The sequence below is a fragment of the Glycine soja genome, chromosome 18 (assembly GCF_004193775.1).
Source record: "Glycine soja cultivar W05 chromosome 18, ASM419377v2, whole genome shotgun sequence".
NCBI classification, from domain to species: Eukaryota; Viridiplantae; Streptophyta; class Magnoliopsida; order Fabales; family Fabaceae; genus Glycine; species Glycine soja.
In genome coordinates this window covers 1,876,148-1,898,242 of record NC_041019.1, presented here as the reverse complement: position 1 = coordinate 1,898,242, position 22,095 = coordinate 1,876,148, and the positions used below count along the sequence as shown (strand labels likewise).

The 22,095-nt window shown below is 31.5% G+C and overlaps 3 protein-coding genes and 1 pseudogene across 3 annotated transcripts; all 4 read right to left on the bottom strand.

The window, feature by feature from the left end:
- Positions 1-3,736: 3,736 nt before the first annotated feature.
- On the bottom strand, positions 3,737-4,815 carry LOC114395537 (uncharacterized protein At3g28850-like). Its single transcript, XM_028357344.1, has one exon. It carries the CDS (start codon positions 4,721-4,723, stop codon positions 4,034-4,036), a length of 690 nt encoding a protein of 229 aa, XP_028213145.1. The 5' UTR covers positions 4,724-4,815; the 3' UTR covers positions 3,737-4,033.
- A 3,593-nt stretch (positions 4,816-8,408) lies between these two features.
- LOC114396188 lies at positions 8,409-10,744 on the bottom strand (annotated as a pseudogene).
- A 2,129-nt stretch (positions 10,745-12,873) lies between these two features.
- LOC114395305 (eukaryotic translation initiation factor 2 subunit alpha homolog) lies at positions 12,874-16,377 on the bottom strand. Its single transcript, XM_028357044.1, has 7 exons — positions 15,904-16,377; positions 14,938-14,994; positions 14,777-14,863; positions 14,540-14,686; positions 14,296-14,400; positions 13,455-13,553; positions 12,874-13,278 (listed from the first exon to the last, which is right to left on the bottom strand). Exons 1-7 carry the CDS (start codon positions 16,276-16,278, stop codon positions 13,126-13,128), a joined length of 1,023 nt encoding a protein of 340 aa, XP_028212845.1. The 5' UTR covers positions 16,279-16,377; the 3' UTR covers positions 12,874-13,125.
- An 875-nt stretch (positions 16,378-17,252) lies between these two features.
- On the bottom strand, positions 17,253-21,995 carry LOC114395304 (multiple inositol polyphosphate phosphatase 1-like). Its single transcript, XM_028357043.1, has 11 exons — positions 21,787-21,995; positions 21,539-21,626; positions 20,950-21,243; positions 20,502-20,660; positions 19,780-19,920; positions 19,611-19,667; positions 19,139-19,277; positions 18,394-18,498; positions 18,065-18,261; positions 17,897-17,938; positions 17,253-17,779 (listed from the first exon to the last, which is right to left on the bottom strand). The coding sequence occupies exons 1-11, from the start codon at positions 21,894-21,896 to the stop codon at positions 17,627-17,629; spliced, it is 1,485 nt and encodes a 494-aa protein (XP_028212844.1). The 5' UTR covers positions 21,897-21,995; the 3' UTR covers positions 17,253-17,626.
- Positions 21,996-22,095: the final 100 nt, after the last annotated feature.

Genomic DNA, 22,095 nt, shown 5'->3' with positions numbered 1-22,095 from the left:
TGTTCATGACACTTTTGATTTTTAAAGAAAGATTCCTGTTAGGTCTTGGTCTTACGTGTAGAAAGGAAAATGAGGATTAGATAATAAAATAAAAAGGAAAAAATATATTATAAGAAATCAAATTCGTATGATCATAATTGATTTGCGTATAAAATTTATCACCCTAGTCATCATTAGCCTTTTATTTTTACTCTTCAACATAAGGGCCATTTCATCTCTCTCGTTTCTGAAATATGTCGTCAAAATCCATGGGTCGGTGTTAAATTTCTTTCATTCTTTCATTCTTTCTTTTCCTTTTTTTTTTGGCGCATAAACTTTTCTTTTCACGCCAAATAAAATATTGAATGGGAAATTCATCGAGAATAATGAAAAAGGTTTAAAATGATTACATTATATATAATTTATTTGAAAATCATTATGTTAGTTTCTTGTGGAAAATCTTAACTTCTATACAAGTTCGCGTAGTCTTACAGTGACGTATTAAGACAATATAAGTCGAAAATGACTATGTGAAAGTAAGTACATGATGATCTAAATATCAAGACTAGTCTTATATTTTGGTATATAGACTGAAAATATGTATATTTTACACGTAGTTCCTCGTTATAACAATTATTCAAAAGGTCCGACGACTAATCATTATTATTATACTGTTATAAATGGTATTTTAATTTTTTTCCTAAGAACTTTATATATATATATATATATATATATATATTCAAATCAAACGAATGATAAATTGAAGGTAGTTGCCACAAGGAGTGCCAACAACCCATACTCGATGTTACATGCACAAACAATCCAATAATGTGTTCGTGTACGTGCTTTTCAGCCCCTACCCTTCCAAAACACTAGCCAAAGTGCCAAAACCTATGTTAGAATCAGCTAGTTATAGATAAAATAATCACAATCCTGTCTATAATTATCCAAGGTCAGAACCCTTGCATGCTATGATAATTGCATCAAGCAATTCAATGGATCTATATATACTCCATAAGTACAAAGATGGATCGAAGCCTTTGATATTTATCTTGCACCATGACCAAACCCGGTACCGAAACTCATCCATCACAACCTCCAAATCACAAGCTGCATTTCTAAAGATTTTTATTATTATTACAACTAATCTCAATTAAATTATTTAACTTATCACATCTAATGAAGCTTTCCTTCCCAATCATATATATTTTTTCCGTCTTATTATAATTGTTATGATATTTTATACACATTAAGAAAAATTAATAAATAAATGAAAGTGAATATAAATTTTATAAAATTTGTAACAGACCAAAACAAACATGTGATAGATATTAATCCATTGATAATACGATTGGAAATTGGGGGCGAGGCCCGGGGGGAGTTGGCATCAACTATGATTTAAAGTTGTGGAACTTCCTACGAAAGCATGTAATTCTGTTGAATCTGTTCTAACGATTAAGCATACAATTTCATCATTATCATGCAAGTCGATCCAAGAATAAAATAGTTAAAACTTAAATTTTAGACCTATAAAAAAATTTACTATTAATTTTTATAAAACAAATAGACCTCATGTATATTGACAAAAAATCCATTTATGTTGATAAAAAAAACTTAATATATAATTATTTTGCATATGTAAAGAGACTTTTTTCGGATTCGAACCCATGATCAACAAATCACCAAGGCACAACTTTACCGCTGCACCAGGGCTCACCTTCTTAATATATAATTATCATATTTAAAGGAAAATATTTTTATTAAATTTTACTTTAGATCTCATTTATGGTTCAATCCTATTACCATGTGAAATCATTTAACCTTACGTTCCCCTGCCTATCCAAAATAATCAATCATGTTATTCCTCCAAGAATAATTATTTTATAGTGATGTAAGTTACACTACATTTTTTTTTCAGCATGAAAACTAAACAGGTTACACTACATTTAGTTTTACATTATCAATAGTATCATTAAAAAGTAATGCTATATTTTATTGAAATTTTTTCTAATATTTTACAAGAAAACATTAAGTAAAAAATAAATATATTCAATGTCTTAAAAACATTAAAAAAATCAATATTTACTATATAAAACAAATAAGATATTAGTATAAAGATATTAAAACAGGATTTGAAATTATTCTTATGTAAAATGTCTTTTTTTTATTGATCTAATTGTTAAACTTTAATTATATATTATTTAGATTACTTGTACCAAATTTGACCAAAAATTGAATAATATAAGGATAATTAAATGGTTCTTATTTTCATATATTTCAAAAAGTATATATTACAATGCATATAAATGAGACATTAAATATTTTAGATTAACTCAAAATTTTATAAATATTATATATATAATAATATTTTTTTAATTTAATGGTGAGTTTTGAAATAAAGTTATCTAATAAAAAAATAATAAAAGGTATATGAATTGATGCAATCCACATTAATTTTTTACTAATCAAGTGATCATTGTTCTGTTACCAAGTAACCATATTCAAAAGTAACAATTAATCTTTTTTAATATATATTTTTATTTAATGTTAGGATTGAAATCTTAAATCACTTGATTAAAAAATATAAATTATTACTATTATATATATATATATATATATATATGTGTGTGTGTGTGTGAAATTTACTAAATCAAAGTCTTCCAACATTAAAATAAATTTTAAATTTTATTAATAAAATTTTAATTTTCCCATTTTTGTTTCTTATCTTTTATCTTTTCTCATTTCATGTGCATCCAACATCCTATAAGAATACTAATGGGGACAAGTTGAATACTTATACTCAAAATTGACTTGTGAAAAACAATATGAAGTTCAAACTTGACTCTGGAGTGACGAAAATAACGAAACAGAATACCAGAATCCAATTGAGGCTAGCTCCATTCGGGTTTCATGATCTATTGAGCTAGCCAAACAAAAACAAAAATGCTCATTTGGGCTGGACTGTCTAAATCTATCTGACCCAAAATAACATTTTCTTAATAATTTTTTTTATTTGTAAAAATTGAAATATATTCCCTTGATTTAATACAAAATTAAGAGAGGAAGTGATACACAATACACCTCTTAAATAGTACTTTCAAAATAATTTAAGACATGTTTAGATAATTACTTATGAGAGAAAAAAAGTTTTTCATAAGCTAGAATTTCTATCTATTAGTTTCTTCAAAAAATTATTTCTAACTTATGAATAAACTAATTTTAGTTTATAAAAAACTTATTTCAATTTTTTCTTACAAGCATTTATAAAAAAATTTATCTAATCAGACTCTTAAAAAAATAATTTAAACATTAAAACTATATAATAATATAATTTCATAGAATTGTAATTTATGAAATATATATGTATAAGTGGATAGGTAAAGGCAAGTCTAAAAAAAAAACGGTTGATACAAATGGTGAGAGCATGTGTTTCTTAATCAAATTGATTAGATTATCAATATCATGATAAAAAAAATGGTAAAAACAAGCTACGTATCGAGGAAGATGTCAGTTTGTATCCCATTGCTAAATTGAACAATTCACCTAGACTTCTGCAACTCAAAAAAATTCATAGATGCGCAAATTTTTCACAATCTTTCAATGAAAATCATGTTTTCGAAATTGAAAAGGATTAATAAACTCCCCAATGCTATTACACATGCAAGGAAATAAAGAATAAAAAGAGAGAAAAATATAAGTATCATAAATATTATGATATGATAGAAATAAAAAAAAAAAATTCTATAAGATGTTTGGATTTGAAGGGTGACTAAATTTGAGGACTGTTTGGGATATCCCTCGATCAATAGTTCATTGGAGATTAATTCCTTTCAAAATGATATTTGTCTTTTCTTTCGAGTAAAATATTCTTCATACACAAAACCACTAACCAGACATCATAGTATCATACTCCTAAGTCCTAACTTGCATAAGGTTTAATTGAGAATTTACGAAGGAATCTAAATTGAGTAATTCACAGAGAGAACATCACCAATGAAAAATTAAAGGAATATATCTAAGTTCAACATGAAGAAGAGAAGAGGAGGGAATGGAATTATTTGGTGTGTTGCGGCTGCACCACGAAACATGCAGGACACCTAATCAAACCGTTGGAATTGCAAGACGAACAGCTCCTGAATCCACCACTCTTCTCTCCGAACACTTTGTGGCTTCCATCGCACTCGTCGCACACCACGAATCTCAGCCCTCCGCACAAATCGCACATGTTCCTCTGCGACTTCGGCAACCGTCCGATCAGCTCGTGCAATTCGCCGCTCTCGTAGAGCTTCCTCACCTCGTCGGCGCCGCCGATGTACAAGCCGCCGACGAAGACGCTCGGCAGCATCACGCTCCGGTGGACGAGGATCCGCTGCAGCTCCTCGCGGAAGCGCTCGTCCACGCTGACGTCGCGCTCGTCGATGGCGATGGCGAAGCCGCGGAGGATGGATCGGACGGCGCGGCAGTCGTCGTAGGTGCGGCGGACGACGCGGAGGCTGGTGTAGTAGACGACGACGGCGGAACGGTCGGAGTCCGGAGGCGGTTCGATGGAGGAGGTGGCGGCGCGGGGGCTGCTAAAGGAGCGGATGAGGGAGGGCGAGACGATAAGGCGGCGGAAGAGAGAGGGAGGTTGGGGTTGGGATTGGAGGATGGATTGGATGTCTTTGAAGGAAGAGCAGGGGATGGGGAAGGATCGGGATCGGTTTGGACGCGAAGCTGTGGTTCGTAGACGCCATGGTAGCCACATTGAAACAAAACACTCTCTCACTCTGCTCTGTGTGTGGAAAGAACAACAAGAGACTGCGGTGTATGTCCCGATAATGAGTCAATTAAGGCAAGGGTCATCGTCATTAATGATTAGCATGTTTCTTTTTCTCAACCTTGTGTATATTTTTTTTTCTTTTTCTCCCACTCATGTTTTATCAATATTATTTTTTATTTTATATTTGTAAATACTTATATTTTTATATTAAAAATACTTGTATAAATTATCTAGTACATGAATCCACTAACAAAAAATTATTTCAATTTAACTAGTAATTTAAATTTGAATTATGCATTAAATATTTTTTTAAAATAATTTTATCACTCATAATAATATTATTTGAATTGAATATCACGGCTGATAGTAAAATGTATTCCTTCCATTCTCTTTTATAAGAATAAATCACAATTTTATTTTCTCTTTTTTTAAGTAAATTTTGTCTATTTTTACTTTATTTAATGAGATTATATTTAAAATATCTTTCACTCAACAGGTTGTTTGCTTAATATCGAGTTTTAATGCATAATAATTTAGAAAAATATGTTTATTTTTAATTAAAATTAATATAATTTAATAAAATTAACTTATTTTACTAATAAGTATGAAATTAATTCTTTTTCTTATAGAAGAGAAGAGGAAGTACTTGTGATTTATTTAAAAATATATTTATATTCACCCCAAATGGACCTTTTAATTTTTATTGTCTAATCCTAAAAATAAAATTGAAAACAATATTTTATTTATTTATTAGAATTTAAAATGTTATGATACTAAAAAGAAGTCTGGTGTGAATCTATTAAAAAAGTAAAGAAAATTAAGTAATTATAAATACAACCAATGTACAAAGCAACTAAGCAAGAACAAAAGGATAAAGGAAAGGGATGTACAAAATAAGAAAAAAGATTACGAGGAAATGAAAGGAAGAAAAATGTAGAAGAAACAATGTACAACATAAGAAGAAAAAATATAAAGGAAAAAAATGTATATGTATACAGAATAGGTATAATTGGTTTGAATGGAATTTAAGAAATATAAATAAAATTATTTAAAATTATAAATCAAATATGTATAATTAATGAAAGGGGGACAAATTTGTATTTTTATAAAAAAATAAATGTAATATATATCACTCTTTAAAAGAAAATAAATTAAGAAATTTAACTATTATAAATTTTTCCTTCCATTATATTCATAATATACATCATTCTATTACTAAAAATATTGGCATGTAATATGGATAAAGATCATCATACGGACATACCCCAATTTTTTTTCCAGTCCGTGTCCACCCCAAAAACATGGATATTATGAGCGATTAAAAGTAAATAAATATAACTATATATAAATTTATTAATTTCTGATTAATAATATTATGAGGTTATTGAAATATCTAAAAATTGTTAACTTTGTTTACAAATGGTTAGTTGTATTATGAGATTACTGAAATATCTAATAATAATTAACCAGTTATAAAATAAATTAAACATATTTATAAATGTGATTGGCTATGTGGTGTATAATAGTGGATACTCATTTAATATATAACCGTTATTATAGTAAAAAAAATATTTTTTTAATAATATACCAAATAAAATATTCATGAAATCCTTCTACACAGTAAATAAAGAAAATATTAAACCCCTTTAAATTTATAAATCATTAAATATTTTTACTTTTTTCATTTAGTACTTTGTTCATAGAATATTAAAAATTATAAGAAAAATTGTAGAAAAATACAGCATTACTCATGTTTAATAATATATCGAAATTATAATCATTTCTACTATTGTAGGATAATTCTTCCTCATCGTGTAATTAACTTTCTGGCCAAAGCAAAATTACAGTTGTGGCTAATTTGCACAAAAATCTTTAGTGTTTGACTTAAGGTCTGACTTTTTAAATATGGTACTTAAAATTGTCTCGGAAAGCAGTAGAAGTTTTAACTTTTTCATCAAATAAAGTTTTGTTTACATTTTAGTTTTATATTTCTTTAAATCATTAAATAATAAGTTTATTTTTTTATATAAGTTAATTTAGAGATTTATATACTATCAAATAAACTTGAAATAATTTTGGATATACTTTTTAAAGTAATTCTTACAACATAAACCGTTTTTATCATATACTGATTAGATAATTCTGTAAAAAAATATTTAAATATAAATTTTTAAATTAAATTATTATTAAAATCACATAAGTAATACCATATGCTCTTATTTTTTTAAAAAAAGTTGTAATGTATTTTATACTACAACTTGTTTCTTATAAATATAATTAGAGGTAGTATCAATAGTTAATGAGAAAATCAATGATTAATATTTTAGAACGTTTAGGAATATTAATTATCGATTTTTTAAATCAACAATCAAATTTATTTACTTTATTCTTTAAATTTTTTAAAAGACTAGAATCACAAACTATAACCATAAGTTTAAATTTGAAAAGTGATTAAAGACATTTATAATTAAATAGTAATAAATATTTATAATTTTTATATCAATTTTTAATTATTTTGAAGAACAATAAAATGTACTAAAATTTTTACTTTATATGTTATTTAAATCATTAATTAGTAATTAATAACAGAGATTTTATAAAATTAAAAATAGGCATGTTAAATTTTTAATTTGTATGCTTCTCTTTAGGTCATTGATTAGTAAATGATGGCAATGATTTTGCGAAAATAAACAAAAATAAAAATTTGGAATCATATTTTATATTTATATTATCAGAATTGTTTAAAATAAACTATAATTATTAATGAGAAATTGATAAGTATATTTTTTTTGGTTAATAAATTGATAAGTATATGAAGACAACTGTAGTTACACAGTAATTAATATTATTAGTTTTTATTATTATTTTAATGGACAGTAACATGTATTTGCATTTTTCTAGACTTTACTTTAAATCATTAAATATTATTTTTCTAAGAATGATTTTATATGCATAGAAGTTAAACATAGTAGGGACTTTATTTTGCATAGTGTAGATTTAATCATTTTAATAAAGATAAATGCTTAATTTAATGATATTGTAATTAACTACCTTCATGTTCATTCAAAATTATACTTTTAAATTTGTCCCCTATAAAATTGTTGTAAGCATTTCCGTCAAATTCTAAAAGGGTGTTAGACCCATTTTTTTTTAGATTTTTTTTTCTTTAAAAGGAGAAGTTGAGCCAAATAGTTTTTTTATTTATAAAAAAATCTAAAAAAATGAAAAATAGCTTTTGATTAAGTTAGCAGAAAGAATTTTTATTCATCTTATATTAAACTCATTCACATAGTTATCTATTTGAATCTTAACTTTACCCAGAGCACCATTTTACATTACCAACTTATTTTTCAATTTAAATGTTTCAGCGGCTTCCCCATTAAACATTTGATATTTCTCACAAAATATTGTTTATTTTAAATTGTTTATTAATTGTGAGAATTCCCATTAACGGTTTCCCTGTCATATTTTCATACTTAAACTTTTTTTTTAAATTTTTTTATCGGCATCCCTTCCTTAAACTTGATGTACAATTTTTTAGTTTATAAATGTATTAGAGTAAAATAAAATGATTAAACTCTCATAGTTTAATGGTATATATAAAAATTAGTCATCACTGCCAAAGAAGAGTAAAATAAAAAGATTGACAACCCTATTGATCATTCAGTTTCTACGGCCTTGGATGCCAGAAACTCTTCCTACCAACAAGAAACTGATTTTGAGACAATGTTACAGACCAATGAAGTGAACGCAAGACCGGACCAAGCTTGTGAATTATTTCCATAGAGTCCTGAACCAGGAGATACCCATCTGGTCTCATTATGCGATCTATCTCCACAACCACATCAACAATGTCACATCTGGCAAAAAGATTATTATTGCAAACTGTGAGAATCATAATCAACACGTTTATGCTACATATAGGAGTACTAAACTAATGGAGTTCTAAATAATAAAAAGACAAAGCACTAGACACATAAAGTAAGTTCTAGGCATTAGTTTCCTCAATATGTATACCTTTGCATAAGATGTTTGAAGATAAAGCTAGCATGAACAAGATCATAAGTCCAAGGATATGTATTTAAGGACTCACACCAATCATGGTACATTCCTATTAGCCCTCTGTCAAATATAGTTGTAAGAGTATTTGGCATGTCAATGGGTACTACATTCATCACCTAGATTGATAGATAAATGAGTGATGCAGCAAATCTGAGGGAAAAAAAAACGTGCATGGTATCAGTTCAAAGAAAACTTGGAAGGTATTAGGTAATCAGCAAATTCGAGTTGGTGTAATGACAAACGTATATGTGAATCTAAAGAGAAATGTTAGCGGTACAATTTTTATTAGTTGAAATTTATTGAAAATTATAAAATTTTGGAAGACTCTAAACTTAATTAATGAATCTCTATGTGATTTTATAATTTTTAATAAACTTTAACTAATAATAAAAAGTGTAGTAAAAAATGGGTTGCTAACACTCTGGATCATAAATGTCAAAGCAGAGTGACATAATAAAGCTAATCTACAATTGAATATACTTTACCCTGCATAACCAGCATTCATGTCCATTATAGTTCGAACTTGACCAGTTTATAGAAAGACCATCTCCATAAATGTCCGAAACTAATTCGGACCAGTGTTTGCTGTCCTTCAAGAACATCTCACCAGCATCGGATTCAATGGATAAGCTTGGAGGTATACTGGTAAGCCTTTGGGGCCAAGGCATTGACCAGCTCTGCATATTACCCTCACCATCAACTGGAAGAGGTATAAGGCAGCTACTGAATTTGGCATACCTAACCACAATCATGCAAAGAAAATTAGCACACATAGAAGTAAAACTAACAGTAACAGTGATATGGTCCATGATCATTTTCTATGGTCTTCTTTTGAACAACATATGCTAAAATTGATGCAAAATGTCACGCCGTTTCATACCGTGAATACACATATCAAAAAGCTAAAGCATCATAAAAACAACAGCAAAAATTTTACTCAATGCATGTTGGCATTGCATAGAAATAAAATTTGGTGGAAATATAAATGTCAAAGAAATACAACCAAAAACTTTAGCTTATATACCATGATGAGATACTTTTTCTATCGTTATTTTCACATAAAGGAGGAGTGTTCCCTTTGCGTTCTTGATAACAGGAAGATGAGGTAGGCTTCTGGTATATAACAAGCCCAATTCCAGATGAATCAAGAGTCTTAGCCACAACAGTCCAGCACATTGCTTTTGTTACGGTCACCATGGCTGCAGAAAACAAGGATAACAACAAGAACATCCATCATTGGAAAAATTTGCATGTTTTGTAACATTCTTCAAGAAATCATAAACTATAGTTCTTTCAAAGAAAAATTTCTCATCACATCTTTCACTTCTCTTTCGTCCCTTCTCATTTCTCCTTTCCTCCTCAATAAGGTGTATATACCCCAGAGAGGGATAAAATAGTCTATTTTTCAAATGACAAAAGAGGCATATGCATAGAGAGTGAGGGACAAACCATTCCATACTTCCCAATCTCTTTGATCATCCCGATAAACTGGTGTGGCAGACCATGCAAAGAAACCACCAGGTCTAAGAATCCTAAACACTCTTGTCATAAAGATAATACAAATAGAACTAGTAAGTCAATTATAGAAAAAGGTTGTCCTGATATGGACATAAGTCTGAACACAACTCAGAAGAATGGAACTCAAGAAGCACCATCTGCATCCCAATGCACCCTGCATCTTGCACAATGGATCAAATCAAATCCGTTGTCAGCAAATGTCAACTTTTGGGTTCCAATGACAGAAAGAGTTGCAGGAATTCCTCGTTCCAAAGCAAATTGTATCTGAGCTTCGTGCTCATCCTTTGGTGCAAATGACATAGCAATAACATTTTTGTCCAGAAGATAGCCGCCAAAGCTAGCAACTTCACAACCAACATCAAGAACAACCCTGATATTCTGTCCCCATTGGATTGTTGGTAGTGTCTGGCATAAAACATAAGTCATTCAGAAAACTACAAGACATAGGAAACATTCAAAAACTACATCCAAATCTAGTTATCTCAGCAGAACATGTGTAAGATACTAATTAAGTCATTTTCTACACCTTTTCCTCGTAAGGCCAATTCTAGGCCTAGAATTTTATCCCTTGTTAACAAAACATCAATCTGTAGGAAAAGCGGGATACATTTGTTTATTTAGTAGTTACCTAGATTCAAATATCTTAGTTCTTAGACTAAAACCATTATAGTAAGAGTTTTCCTCTCTGTTGGAAATATGGCAGAAAAGAAATGAAACAGAGAAGAAGAGGAAGCAATGCAGGTTGGAATATTTTTAGGGAGAAATATGGAATCTGATAATTTATTGATCAACAACGTTTAGATTTTATAATAGTTGAAAGTTCAATACTGACTAACAAATAAGAGATAAAGATATCAGTAACTAAATGACTTGCTCCTGAATTAAAGGTGTCACTAAATGACTGATGCGCACATATTTAACAAACTGAAACAGTCAAAGAAAAAGTCACCTGCAGTCCATAAAGCAAATATGTAACACTCTCAAAAGGAATATAGAAAAGAAGAAAAGAATCCACCTTGGGCCTTATCCCTCGGCTCCCAAATCAATCTCCCTCTCTTTTGTACTTTCAAAGAGTTTAGCAAACTTAAATGAAGTTCCCGAAGAGTTTTTGGTGTTGTTTTCCAATCGAAATTGAAATTTCAACTAAGTAACCTATACTGACCTCTTGATACTTTTATTCCCCGTTGTGAAATTTTACACTATCATCACACGTTGGTATTTTTTCTTGTTACCATTACGTTATATCATAATTTAACTTTTCAAATGGTTGTATATACTGCTGTGTGAAGTAGTATTTTCAAGGTTAAATTATTTAGTACATGTAGTTTTACTATTAGTATCTTTTAGTTCCTGAAAGTAATTTTTTTAATTTTTATAATTTACATCTTAATTTTTTTTAGTCTTTATAGTTTAAAAATGGTTATTGTAGTTAGTTTGTATTTTAATTCTCTTTTAGTCCCTATAGTTTGAAAGTGATCTTTTTAGTTCCTGTATTTTAATTATTTTTAGTTATTTTTAGTCTTTACTACAAAAAAATATATACATAAATAATTAACTACAAATTAGTTATAAATTATAAACTATTTTTTATTACAAATTATCTTGCGATAAATTAGTTATAAATTACTTGTTAATGTTTTTTTATAGTTAATTATAATTGATAATATTATTCATATTGTGATGGTAAGGATGAAAAGGGAATCAAAGTATAGAGACTAAAAAAACTCACTTTTAAACTATAAGGACTAAAAGAAAATTAAAATACAAACTACAAAATTACTTTCAAACTATATGAACTAAAAGAGAATTAAAATGTAAACGATAAAGACTAAAAAAATCACTTTAAAACTATAAGGATTTTTTAATTTTCTTTTAGTCCCTATAATTTGAAAGTGATCTTTTTAGTCCCTATAGTTTATATTTTAATTATCTTTTAGTCCTTACTACAAAAATATATATATATATATATATATATATATATATATATATAATTAACTACAAATTAGTTATAAATTATCAACTATTTTTTTTATTACAAATTAAGAACTAAAAAAATCACTTTAAAATTATAAGGACTAAAAGATACAAATGATAAAATTATATGAACCAAATAAGTAATTAAACCTATTTTCTAAAAAATTCTTTTAAATATTTTTAATGATACTTAAAATTTATTATAAATCAGAAAATTGTATTAATCGTATTTTTATTTATTAAATTTCCACTCTTATTAGATGGTTTTGAATTGATTTCAACTAAAATAATAATGATAAAAAAACGTTGCCCGACCTCCGTTTGCAAACATTTGTTTATATACCACCACAAATACTGTTTGATCCAGATAATAAAAAGCTTGATTCTCCCCAAGTCTAAACCAAATCTTTTATTTACGCACCTAATAACCAAATCTTATAAACTGAATTATATGACTTCCAATAGAACTTTGGAAAGTAAACCAAGTATTTAGAAAATAGAAATCGCAAGTAATAATTGCTTGTAGTTAACAGAATTGCTTTCAACAATTAATCAGAGAAAGGCGAGTAGAGAGCACAAGGGAAGAGAAAGGCGATGGTAAATTTGAAGTAACTGTAAATCTCCTTAGTTCGGGTTGAACACCCTCATCAAGAAACTTCAAAATCGCTTCGTAAGTTACAAGACATCTCAACATAAAGTAATTCAAGCTTGTATTGTACAACCGCATTTAAAGACAGTTTGAAAAGAATTAAGAAAAAAAAAAAACAAAAGACAGAATTAGTAAAGCCGGACTCTGCTATCTATGCCTTACTACTATACCCACAAGTTTTTTGTCACTCTGTTATCCCGGCACCATTATCCACATCAACCTCGCCCATTCCTGTATCTTCTTCCTCCTCACTGTCTTCATCACCACTGACCTCTTCATTATCTTGGCGTAGCTTAGCCATGTGCTCGGCAAGCAATTTATCATCACGTTCACTCACCTGAATCACAAAGCAATGTCAAACCTCCCAAAATAAGATAGTAGAATTCTACTCTCCCTATACTGACATCAAACGATAGAAAAGAGGATCCAAAGGCAGATGGACAAAAATTGTGTACATGGATAGAATATGTAGTTGATAAATAAAAAAGAAATGTAGAGGAAGTTGACACTCACTGCTCTAGCTGCCTCCTTAACCACAAGTTTACCCTTGTGTTGTTCTATTGCTTCAGTGCAAGAAGCTATGGCATTGTTGAGAACCAATATTCCTTGCTCCTGTCCAGACCGTAACAAAATACACAAATTACCTTCAAATACCATACATGTTATGGTGTCTAACAGTTGTGATATTAAAATCTTTCCAGATGTTTTCCTATAACAATTGGAATTAAAATCTCTGCAAGGTATCAATACAGTACCCATAGACAAGACATGACTCAAGTACGAATTGCTTATAACAACAAAAGTAATGGCTTCTTGAGAAACCACAACTTCTAGATTTATTAACATTAGGCATTAGGTTAAAAAAAGTTCCCGTATAAAAGATATCTATTCTCATTAGGAAACAGGAGAAACCAGACCAAACACAATACATATAATATTCAGTAGCTGCAAGAGAGATAGTGAGGGGTACGTGGGGAAATTTGGTACAAAAAGCAAAAATTTTCAAGTAACTTCTGACACACTCAAAATATGATGGAAACCAATACTCACTTAAGTTTTTTATTTTTTACTTAAACTCCCTTTAAAAACCAACATTACCAACCCACAACAGAGAAATATAATTTTACAACACTGCATTGATTTTGAAGATATAGAGTTATGAGAGAATGTTCAGGGATTAATCATTTTTTGCTAATGCATGGCTTACACATCAATCGTAATGGGTTAAACAATCACTAACCTAAATCTACAACTCAAATGCCCTCAAACATAATCTACAATGCAGCAGCAGTGGCAAATTCATACATCCAAAAATTATATGCATAATCAAGATTTATGTTAAAATTGCACTAACCTTGTCCAGTGTCTGGGTGGTAAGAACATAAAGTGGGGGAGCAACAAGTTTAATTTTGACAGGGCAGTCATCATTTCCCACAGCTTCAGCCTTACGCATTGCCTCCTGCATAATCAAATCATTATAAAACCTGAGAATACTTTGGAAGATAAGCTATAGGCAATAAAAATTCATATAACAAATTAGATGCTTAAAAGAAAAGGAACCAAAGTAAAAAACAAAAGGAATACAAATAATCAAATACCTTAATGTGAAGAACTCCATCAAATTGAAAACATTTCATTTCAATATCTGCCCTAATTTTCAAGGGTTGGGGGGTCATTCGTCTTCTAATATTCTTCACAAGAGAGTCCTTCACTTCTTCTGATACAGCTGGCACCACACTAGTCACCTATGGGCAACAACAAAAAATATATTTAGTCATAAACAAGACTTGTGAGTTGTGAGATGTGGTCAGTTTTACTCTGATAAAAATATATACCTCTTGCCCATCAGGGCCAACTTCCTTAACTTCACGAGTGAGAGTACTTAAAACAGTATCAGGATCAGTCACAATTATTTTGAAAGCCTGCATGGAATGAAGTTTGCTCAGTAACTACAACAATCAGAGAACCATTAAAGAATAAAAAAAAAAATCCCTACCTCGAAAGCGTGACCATATTTGCGATACAAAGGCCATCCAATGTGAATATAGAGCTCCTGCACAAAGCCATTTGAATTTAGTTCGACAAAAAAAAAAAAGAAATAGTAGCACCAGGAAAAGGAAAATATACAAAAGTGCCGAGAAATAAAACTAACAAACTTCTTTAGATGTATTAATTTTATTACACACGTATTTAGACTATTATTCCCTATTCTAAATAACACTCCTCTGCAAGGGTTTCTCTCTATAATCCTTTTCACTTAGCATAAGTAATCAGAAAACATGCTTTGCAGGGAAAAAGTGAGCAAATACAGAAATATAAAGGGAAACAATAAAGAAACATTGCATAAAAATAAATAGCAATCACATCAAGAAATTTCAGCGATCATTTTAAATTTTAGGTTAAACACATAATTTAGTCTCATACATGTAGGTGCAAATGTTACCAATTCAGTCCCGACATTCATGACCCCGTCTCTCACAGTCCTAAGTTAACAGTTTAACCCCTTACACATTCTTAATTTTAAGTTGGTCCGTGTATATGTGTAGTGCTGGATACACGTAACACATTCTTAATTCTTAATAAGAACCAAATTAAGAATGCACTACACGCATAGAGACCAAACAAAGGATGCGTAATGGGGTTAATGGTTAATGTCAAACTGTTAGAGACGGCGTCACAACTGTAGGGATCAAACCAGTTGCGTTTGCTCACTTATGAACCACTTTAATAAGTTTTTATGAGAATCCACGAAGGGTATAGGAACTAAATTGTGTGTTTAACCTAATTTTAAAGAAACTCAACCCAACCTGCTTTTCCTCCTCCTAAACACACAAATAGGTCCCTTATCCACAATAGACTATGGCCAAATCTACTTACACAATACAAATTACAATTATTATAATCAACGATTGAATCAATAAGGCATTAGAAATCATTCATCACTTTAAAACGAAGCCAGTACCTCCAAATCGATGTTGAGGGTTTCAGCGACGTGGCGCATGATGGAGTGGACGAGCTTGCTCTTGTTGTACCTCTCCTCGCAGGCCTGGATGTCCTCTTCGGAGACCCTGCGCTTGCTGAGATCGATGTAACCCTTTTCCTTGTCGACACGGAGCACCATCACCGGCTCGATGCGGCCAACCTTGATGAGGCTGCTCACACTCCGAATACGACGGCGAGAGAGCTCCGAGAACAAGATCATGCCCTCGATGTTGTTGTACTCCAGCAGCGACACGTACGCCCCCATGTCCGCTATGTTCTTCACCTGTATCATCACCGCCATGTCCACCTCCGGGTACTTCGCTTCGTACATACGACATTCAAGGTTCGGAGCCATCTCTCTCTCAAAGCAGCAGCGCTCAGTGAGGGTTTTGTTTTTCTTCTGTGGGACTCTGGACTCACGATTCGCGTTGCTAATGAAGAGCGCAAACCGACTCCCTAGAGATAAATAGATTCCACCTTCTTGGGCTCTTAATTTGTCTAAAAATCAATCTCAGTCCAAAAAGGCACCCTGCTTGTTTTTGCTAAGTTTACTCCCAACTTTTCCATGGAAAAAGACAAAATTACCCTTTTATCGATGCCGCCGACGCACATTGCTTCAATGATGAAGCCAATCCGATCACATGAAGCCTAGTTGTCTTGCAAAATTGAGTTCGAAGGGGGAAGATAATACAATATTTTTTTTAATATAATTTCCTACCGTAGTCCCACACAAATCTCAAAATAAAATTGCATCATATGCACCATATTTCTTTCCCACGATGGGGGACCTACACATGCTTCCGATGGTAGAAGCCGTCTGTAAACAAATCAATGAAAGTGTGTTGTCACCATGGATCCTTACATCGATTTAAAATCGTTAAATCAGTTAAAAACTTGTATTAACCGGTTTTTTTTTAACTTATCAAAACGATATCGCTTTGGTTAAAAAAAATTATAATTAATGACACTTTTAAGTGAAATTTATTTATTATTATTAATATATAATATTATTTATTGTTCAATATAATTAAGACATTATTTTAAAATATTAAACAAATTATTTAGTAAAACAAGTTCAATCCAGGTTTTGTTCGGTTCCAATTGAACCATTAACCTTTAAAAGACTATCTTCATCGGTTCAATGACCGATCCGACTATGAGAAAATTGGTTGTCACTAATAAAGGTTCCGGTTCAAAAAAGTATTGTTAAACGTTACTACTCACGAAACATTATTGGAAGCGATTCATGCATGACTAGACTAATTTGTCTCGTTAAATCGTACCATTTATCAACAGCTGCAACAAGAAACACAAAAACACAAACATAAGTATAGTCAAAGGTTACCTGGTCCATTATCTACTATTCAAAAAGAACAAAAATGGAGTTCAAGAGACAGTTAATGAAACTAAGAGTGTGCACAGTATGACACATCAAGCTACATTATCTGAGGTATCAGCCGAGTACTAAGAGTAACGCTACTAAGGAAAAATAAATAAATTAGAACTAAACTTTCCACCCCCAATTTCTCTTAATGTTAGAAGCTACAGACGAGGAGGACTCGGGCATCAAGCTTAAGATAACAAAGGCATTCCTGTACTGGCAGCACAATCTAAGTAAAATTGATTATCTGCTAGAAGGAATAAGCGCTCATGTCTGAATTATTAAGAGCGTAAGATTTGAGGCTCCTTTCCTAGGAAACAAACTAAAGTTCATTTTTAGGGTACTTATCACCTTTCCTTGGTGAGAAAAGCCACTGAAATATTTGAAAAACCTTGTTGCCCGAGGGCTCCTGCTCTAGCTTTTCATTACAGACTGTATGGTAATCATGCTTCTGATGAGGTGCAACTATTTTTTCCTGTGTAAGAGAAAACTCAGAATTAAAAATAGTAGAATATAAAACAACATTCCGAAATTAATGTTACCCAATACCCATTTGATGATATTGAGCATTATAGTGGGATTATACAAGTACCTTGAATACTTCAAATGGACAGAAATCGGAGCCATCACAACCCTGTACACGATGACACAAAAACTGAGTTATTGATGAACAACATCACAATATGATTTTAAACAATAAGTGAAACCCTACGACCCCCCAGACCATGACCATTGGTAAAATTAAGGTACAAAGGCTTACTGGCAATGGAACAGGGTGTTCGTTGTGTAACACTTGCACAAAGTGCTTGCTGGTAGATTTGTCTGGAGCAGGACAACTATACAAGATCAACATGTTGTTACCAGCAAAAGGGGCCACAGTGCTACCCCGCCATTTTCTTTTCTGTGGAGGCTTCGGAGGGTGCTGCAAAGGTTGCTCCTTCTGAATTTTTTTTAACTCTGTACATTGTCAAAAGAGAACATCTATAAGCACTCTCTCTCACTAGTCACTACTTGTTAGTAGAAAAAACAAAACAAAAATATGTAATTCTGTGCACATTTTTATTCAAGCAAAGAGTATAAAAAACTCACCAGATCCTTCAAGAAATAAACCAAGCAGGCATGAGAATGGAACTACAGTTTCAGCGTGCGCAAACCGAAGTCTTGCCTTTTCAAAGCTTCCAGGAACATGTCTTTCTACAGAAGCAATCGAGAAAGTGGAAATGAGTAAAAGGTTCACATATTCAAGAGACAGACTTCAGAATGCCATTTGTAAAGTAAAAATAACTCCCTTGCTAATTTTGCATTAGCTATAATTTCAACCAACAGACATTGAGTGATCACACACACATGCAAAACGTATATATAATCATCATGGGGTTAAGAGGTTGACCCAGTTTATTAATAGACAAACCATGGAAATAAATTGAAACAATGCAAATTACATGCTATTTAGTAACACAAATTATATGGTGAATGTACACAAAGACAAGTGTAAAATTAATATGGCCAATTTTCTTATATAGCAGCAAACATTTTAAAGTTGTTCTAGAATTAGAGGCATTTTTTCGCTGTACTTACAACTAACAAATAATGACTTCCTTAGCTAAATATGTTCCAATAGATTTCTTGTTTCAAAAGATAATTGTTTGATCAAACTACTAGAAAACACAGGTAAAATGTCAATGGTAATCAGATGATGCTGAATGCTTGTGTGTAAGCACACACAAGCACACACACACACACACACAACACACATAATACAAGTTTCACTAACAGGATATGGCATGTAAGACATATATATAGTACACACTTTAAAAGTACAAAACTAACCTACCTTCTTCAGCCATGATAGCCTGTTCCATGGATTGAACAACATCTTCAAGTAATGGCAGTCCCATTCTATAGTTTAGTGATTTACCATAACCCTTCAAAATAAACACCTCCAAATCATCTGTCCACTCCAGCAATTCAATCTGTGCACACAACAATTACAATCTTAATAAACATGTAGCATACGCTAGCAAGAACATAATAAAATGCAGCCATAAGCTAACATGGAATTGATCACAAGTGGAAAAACAACTACATTTGAATGGAATTTTCAGTTTTATCACAAGATCAATAACATATTGTAGAAACATCGCATCAAAGCCTCAAAACGTGCCTTACATATATCATAAAGTCAAATTAAGTAATTTCCTGGCATCTTTATAAGTTTTTTCTCTATTTAAATATTTACAGACAAGCAAAGAGGAAAGTGTTAAGATTGGATAACAAATTTCATTACATCGTGACCACAGAAGTACCTCAAGAGGGCTGAAAAGACTACACGCTTGATTAGTTATATCCAACAAGGATGCTTCCTGTGAAAATAACCACAAATTGGGCAATTGAAAAGAAAGAAAAGAAATTTGTGAACTCAGAAAAGTACACGGTAAAAACCAAAAGGAGCTGGGAATGAAAAATTGTAATAACCTGCTTACACAAAAACCAGAGAGAAGATGTATCCTGCCTCGTAAAATTCAGCCCATGGCGCCCAATTAATGCAGATGTAATCTCATCCAAGATAGGTTCCTTAAGTTTACTAACTGCAGATTCCTGGCTTTTCCGATAAGCCTGCTCCCATAACTCAAGAAGTTATATAACCAAACAAAAAAAGGTACTGAAAGTAAAGCACAAACACTACCACTGAAGATTGCAATTTGTCCAATTAACCATAAAGCCATGCTCAAATATTTAGCAAAAAGTGATTATGCATGCTGCCTATCAATTACCTCAGATAGCCTCTTGAAAACAAACGACAACTTTCATATTCAACCAATGATGACCTTTACATGAGGCAAATATGGAAATATTAATTCATTTAAAATATGTTAAATTCCATCAGAATAGCACAGCATGACAAAACTGTAAACACAAAGTACCTTCCAGCACTAGGGAAACAAATTTATCAATGAAAGGAGCAGTTGAGCAGACATAGAAGCATGCTCAATGTCATCAATAATTACATGGTAAAAAGGGTGACATATTCAACTTGGATGATTATACATAATGTATAACAAGAAGATTTTCAAATAGACATACGAAAATGGCTACCTATAATTTCTATGATTACATGAAATTTTGTCAGGACACACTTGCAAGTGTTGCATTAAAAATCCTTAGAAATCAATGATGACTACATGTCTACAACATACCTTGTAATTATGACAGCAATCATGAAATCTCAGCACAATGTCGCTAGCACGGCTTTCGCTTGTAACAGCAAAGGCTCGGTGATGCCCAGGTCCAAGACTTCCATTTCCACTGAAAAGCCCCATTCCAAATGCGACTGCACTAGCAGATGCCCGGGGAACCTATTTCCATATAAGAGGGATGTGTGAGGTTAAATATATCTGTAGCTTCCAAATGTAAGAAAGTAAGTCCATATCTTGTATTGCAGTTAATAATGCTGCAACTAATCAGAATCTCATCTTAGCATTTGCTTATCAACTCAAAATACCTTAATAAAATATTTTGCTTTGGATCAACTAGTGTTTCCTTACTAACCCCCAAAACTATCTAGTGGTGTAAATTGAGGTAACAAAATAAATCAAAACATCAAAATCTACTTGGACAAAGAAAAAAAGTCGAAGATAAACTCACCTGAGTTGCCTTAATAGGATATATGTCTGGATGGTATTCCTCATCAAACAAATTTGGAAAGTTTTCTCTAATTCTGATTCCAAGATCATATAATTCTTCCTCTCCTTTGATAATTAGTTCACCGCCCTTACGCCTTCCATGCCAAGGAGATTTCCATCCATTTAGCCAGGAAGGAACTCTCTGGAAAGGCAAATTTCGCTCTTTTGAATCCCTTACAAGAACTTCCAGACGCTCTGACAAATTATCTAACTCCTTTATCCTTTTCTTTGTAGGAGATCGAGTTCCATGCCTCGCCTGCGTAAGTAAAGTAGTATTATCATCCTCTTCAATTAAGTCAAGTATTACCAGTCTACCAGACAGTTCAAGACTATCAAATCTCAATCATAACAACCCAAACATTCTAAAAAATACTAAGCCTTCATTCAACACTGTTCTACATTTCTCGCGCAAAGAAACAACAAAGCGACATAAAAATAAAATATAACAATTGTTGTGACACTTGTGAAAGTCACAACAACAATTGAATGTACTGTAAAACATTCTTCGCAATCAATGAATATTATTATCCTCAAATTGTGGAGAAAATTACCACGAGATTCAAATGGATCGGAACACATCCCTCGGGGATTTTAGAAGGCACGAAGTTAGTGTCAGCGATGTCTTTCACAACTCCATATCTGTGGAGAAAATGAAGACAGACAATTTAATTAATTCAGCAAACATGCATACAAAATTCCCATAAAAAAAATGGTAGAATGTTTTAGAACAAGCAAACTAAAATGTGGAAAAAGAACATTAAATTTGTTGAATCAACGATTTAACAAAAATAAGAGAGACCTGGAGACAGTGGAAAGATGTTTGCGAACATCGAAAGCTTGTTCGGCGCTTGAGTAGCGTAACGCCGAAAGTAATATTAGCAGAACAAAAGCCATAATAGAGTTGTTCATTCTTCTCTCTGCGCTTGCACTTCCGAATTGGTATTACCGTCAAAGTCTTTGGTTAATAAAAAAAATATTTATTATGAATATGATAAGAAAACTGTAAAAAAAAGAAAAAGTCATAAATAATTTAATTTTCTTAATGGATGGGTAAGGCACCTGTCAGCATTTATATAATGCTTTGTTCTCTTTGATGTGCCACGGTTTC

Excerpts from the sequence above, each read along its gene's own strand:
- LOC114395305 (XM_028357044.1), bottom strand. The coding sequence starts at position 16,278 with ATGGCTCCGAACCTTGAATGTCGTATGTACGAAGCGAAGTACCCGGAG. Across the intron at positions 14,401-14,539 it reads ATGGAGTTCTTCACATTAAG|GAGGCAATGCGTAAGGCTGA; the intron begins GTATTTGATTAT and ends TTGATTATGCAG. Across the intron at positions 13,279-13,454 it reads TTAAGGAGGCAGCTAGAGCA|GTGAGTGAACGTGATGATAA; the intron begins GTGAGTGTCAAC and ends TTTGTGATTCAG.
- LOC114395304 (XM_028357043.1), bottom strand. The coding sequence starts at position 21,896 with ATGAACAACTCTATTATGGCTTTTGTTCTGCTAATATTACTTTCGGCG. Across the intron at positions 20,661-20,949 it reads ATCCTATTAAGGCAACTCAG|GTTCCCCGGGCATCTGCTAG; the intron begins GTGAGTTTATCT and ends ATATGGAAATAG. Across the intron at positions 17,939-18,064 it reads AACACCCTGTTCCATTGCCA|GGTTGTGATGGCTCCGATTT; the intron begins GTAAGCCTTTGT and ends CATCGTGTACAG.
- LOC114395537 (XM_028357344.1), bottom strand. The coding sequence starts at position 4,723 with ATGTGGCTACCATGGCGTCTACGAACCACAGCTTCGCGTCCAAACCGA.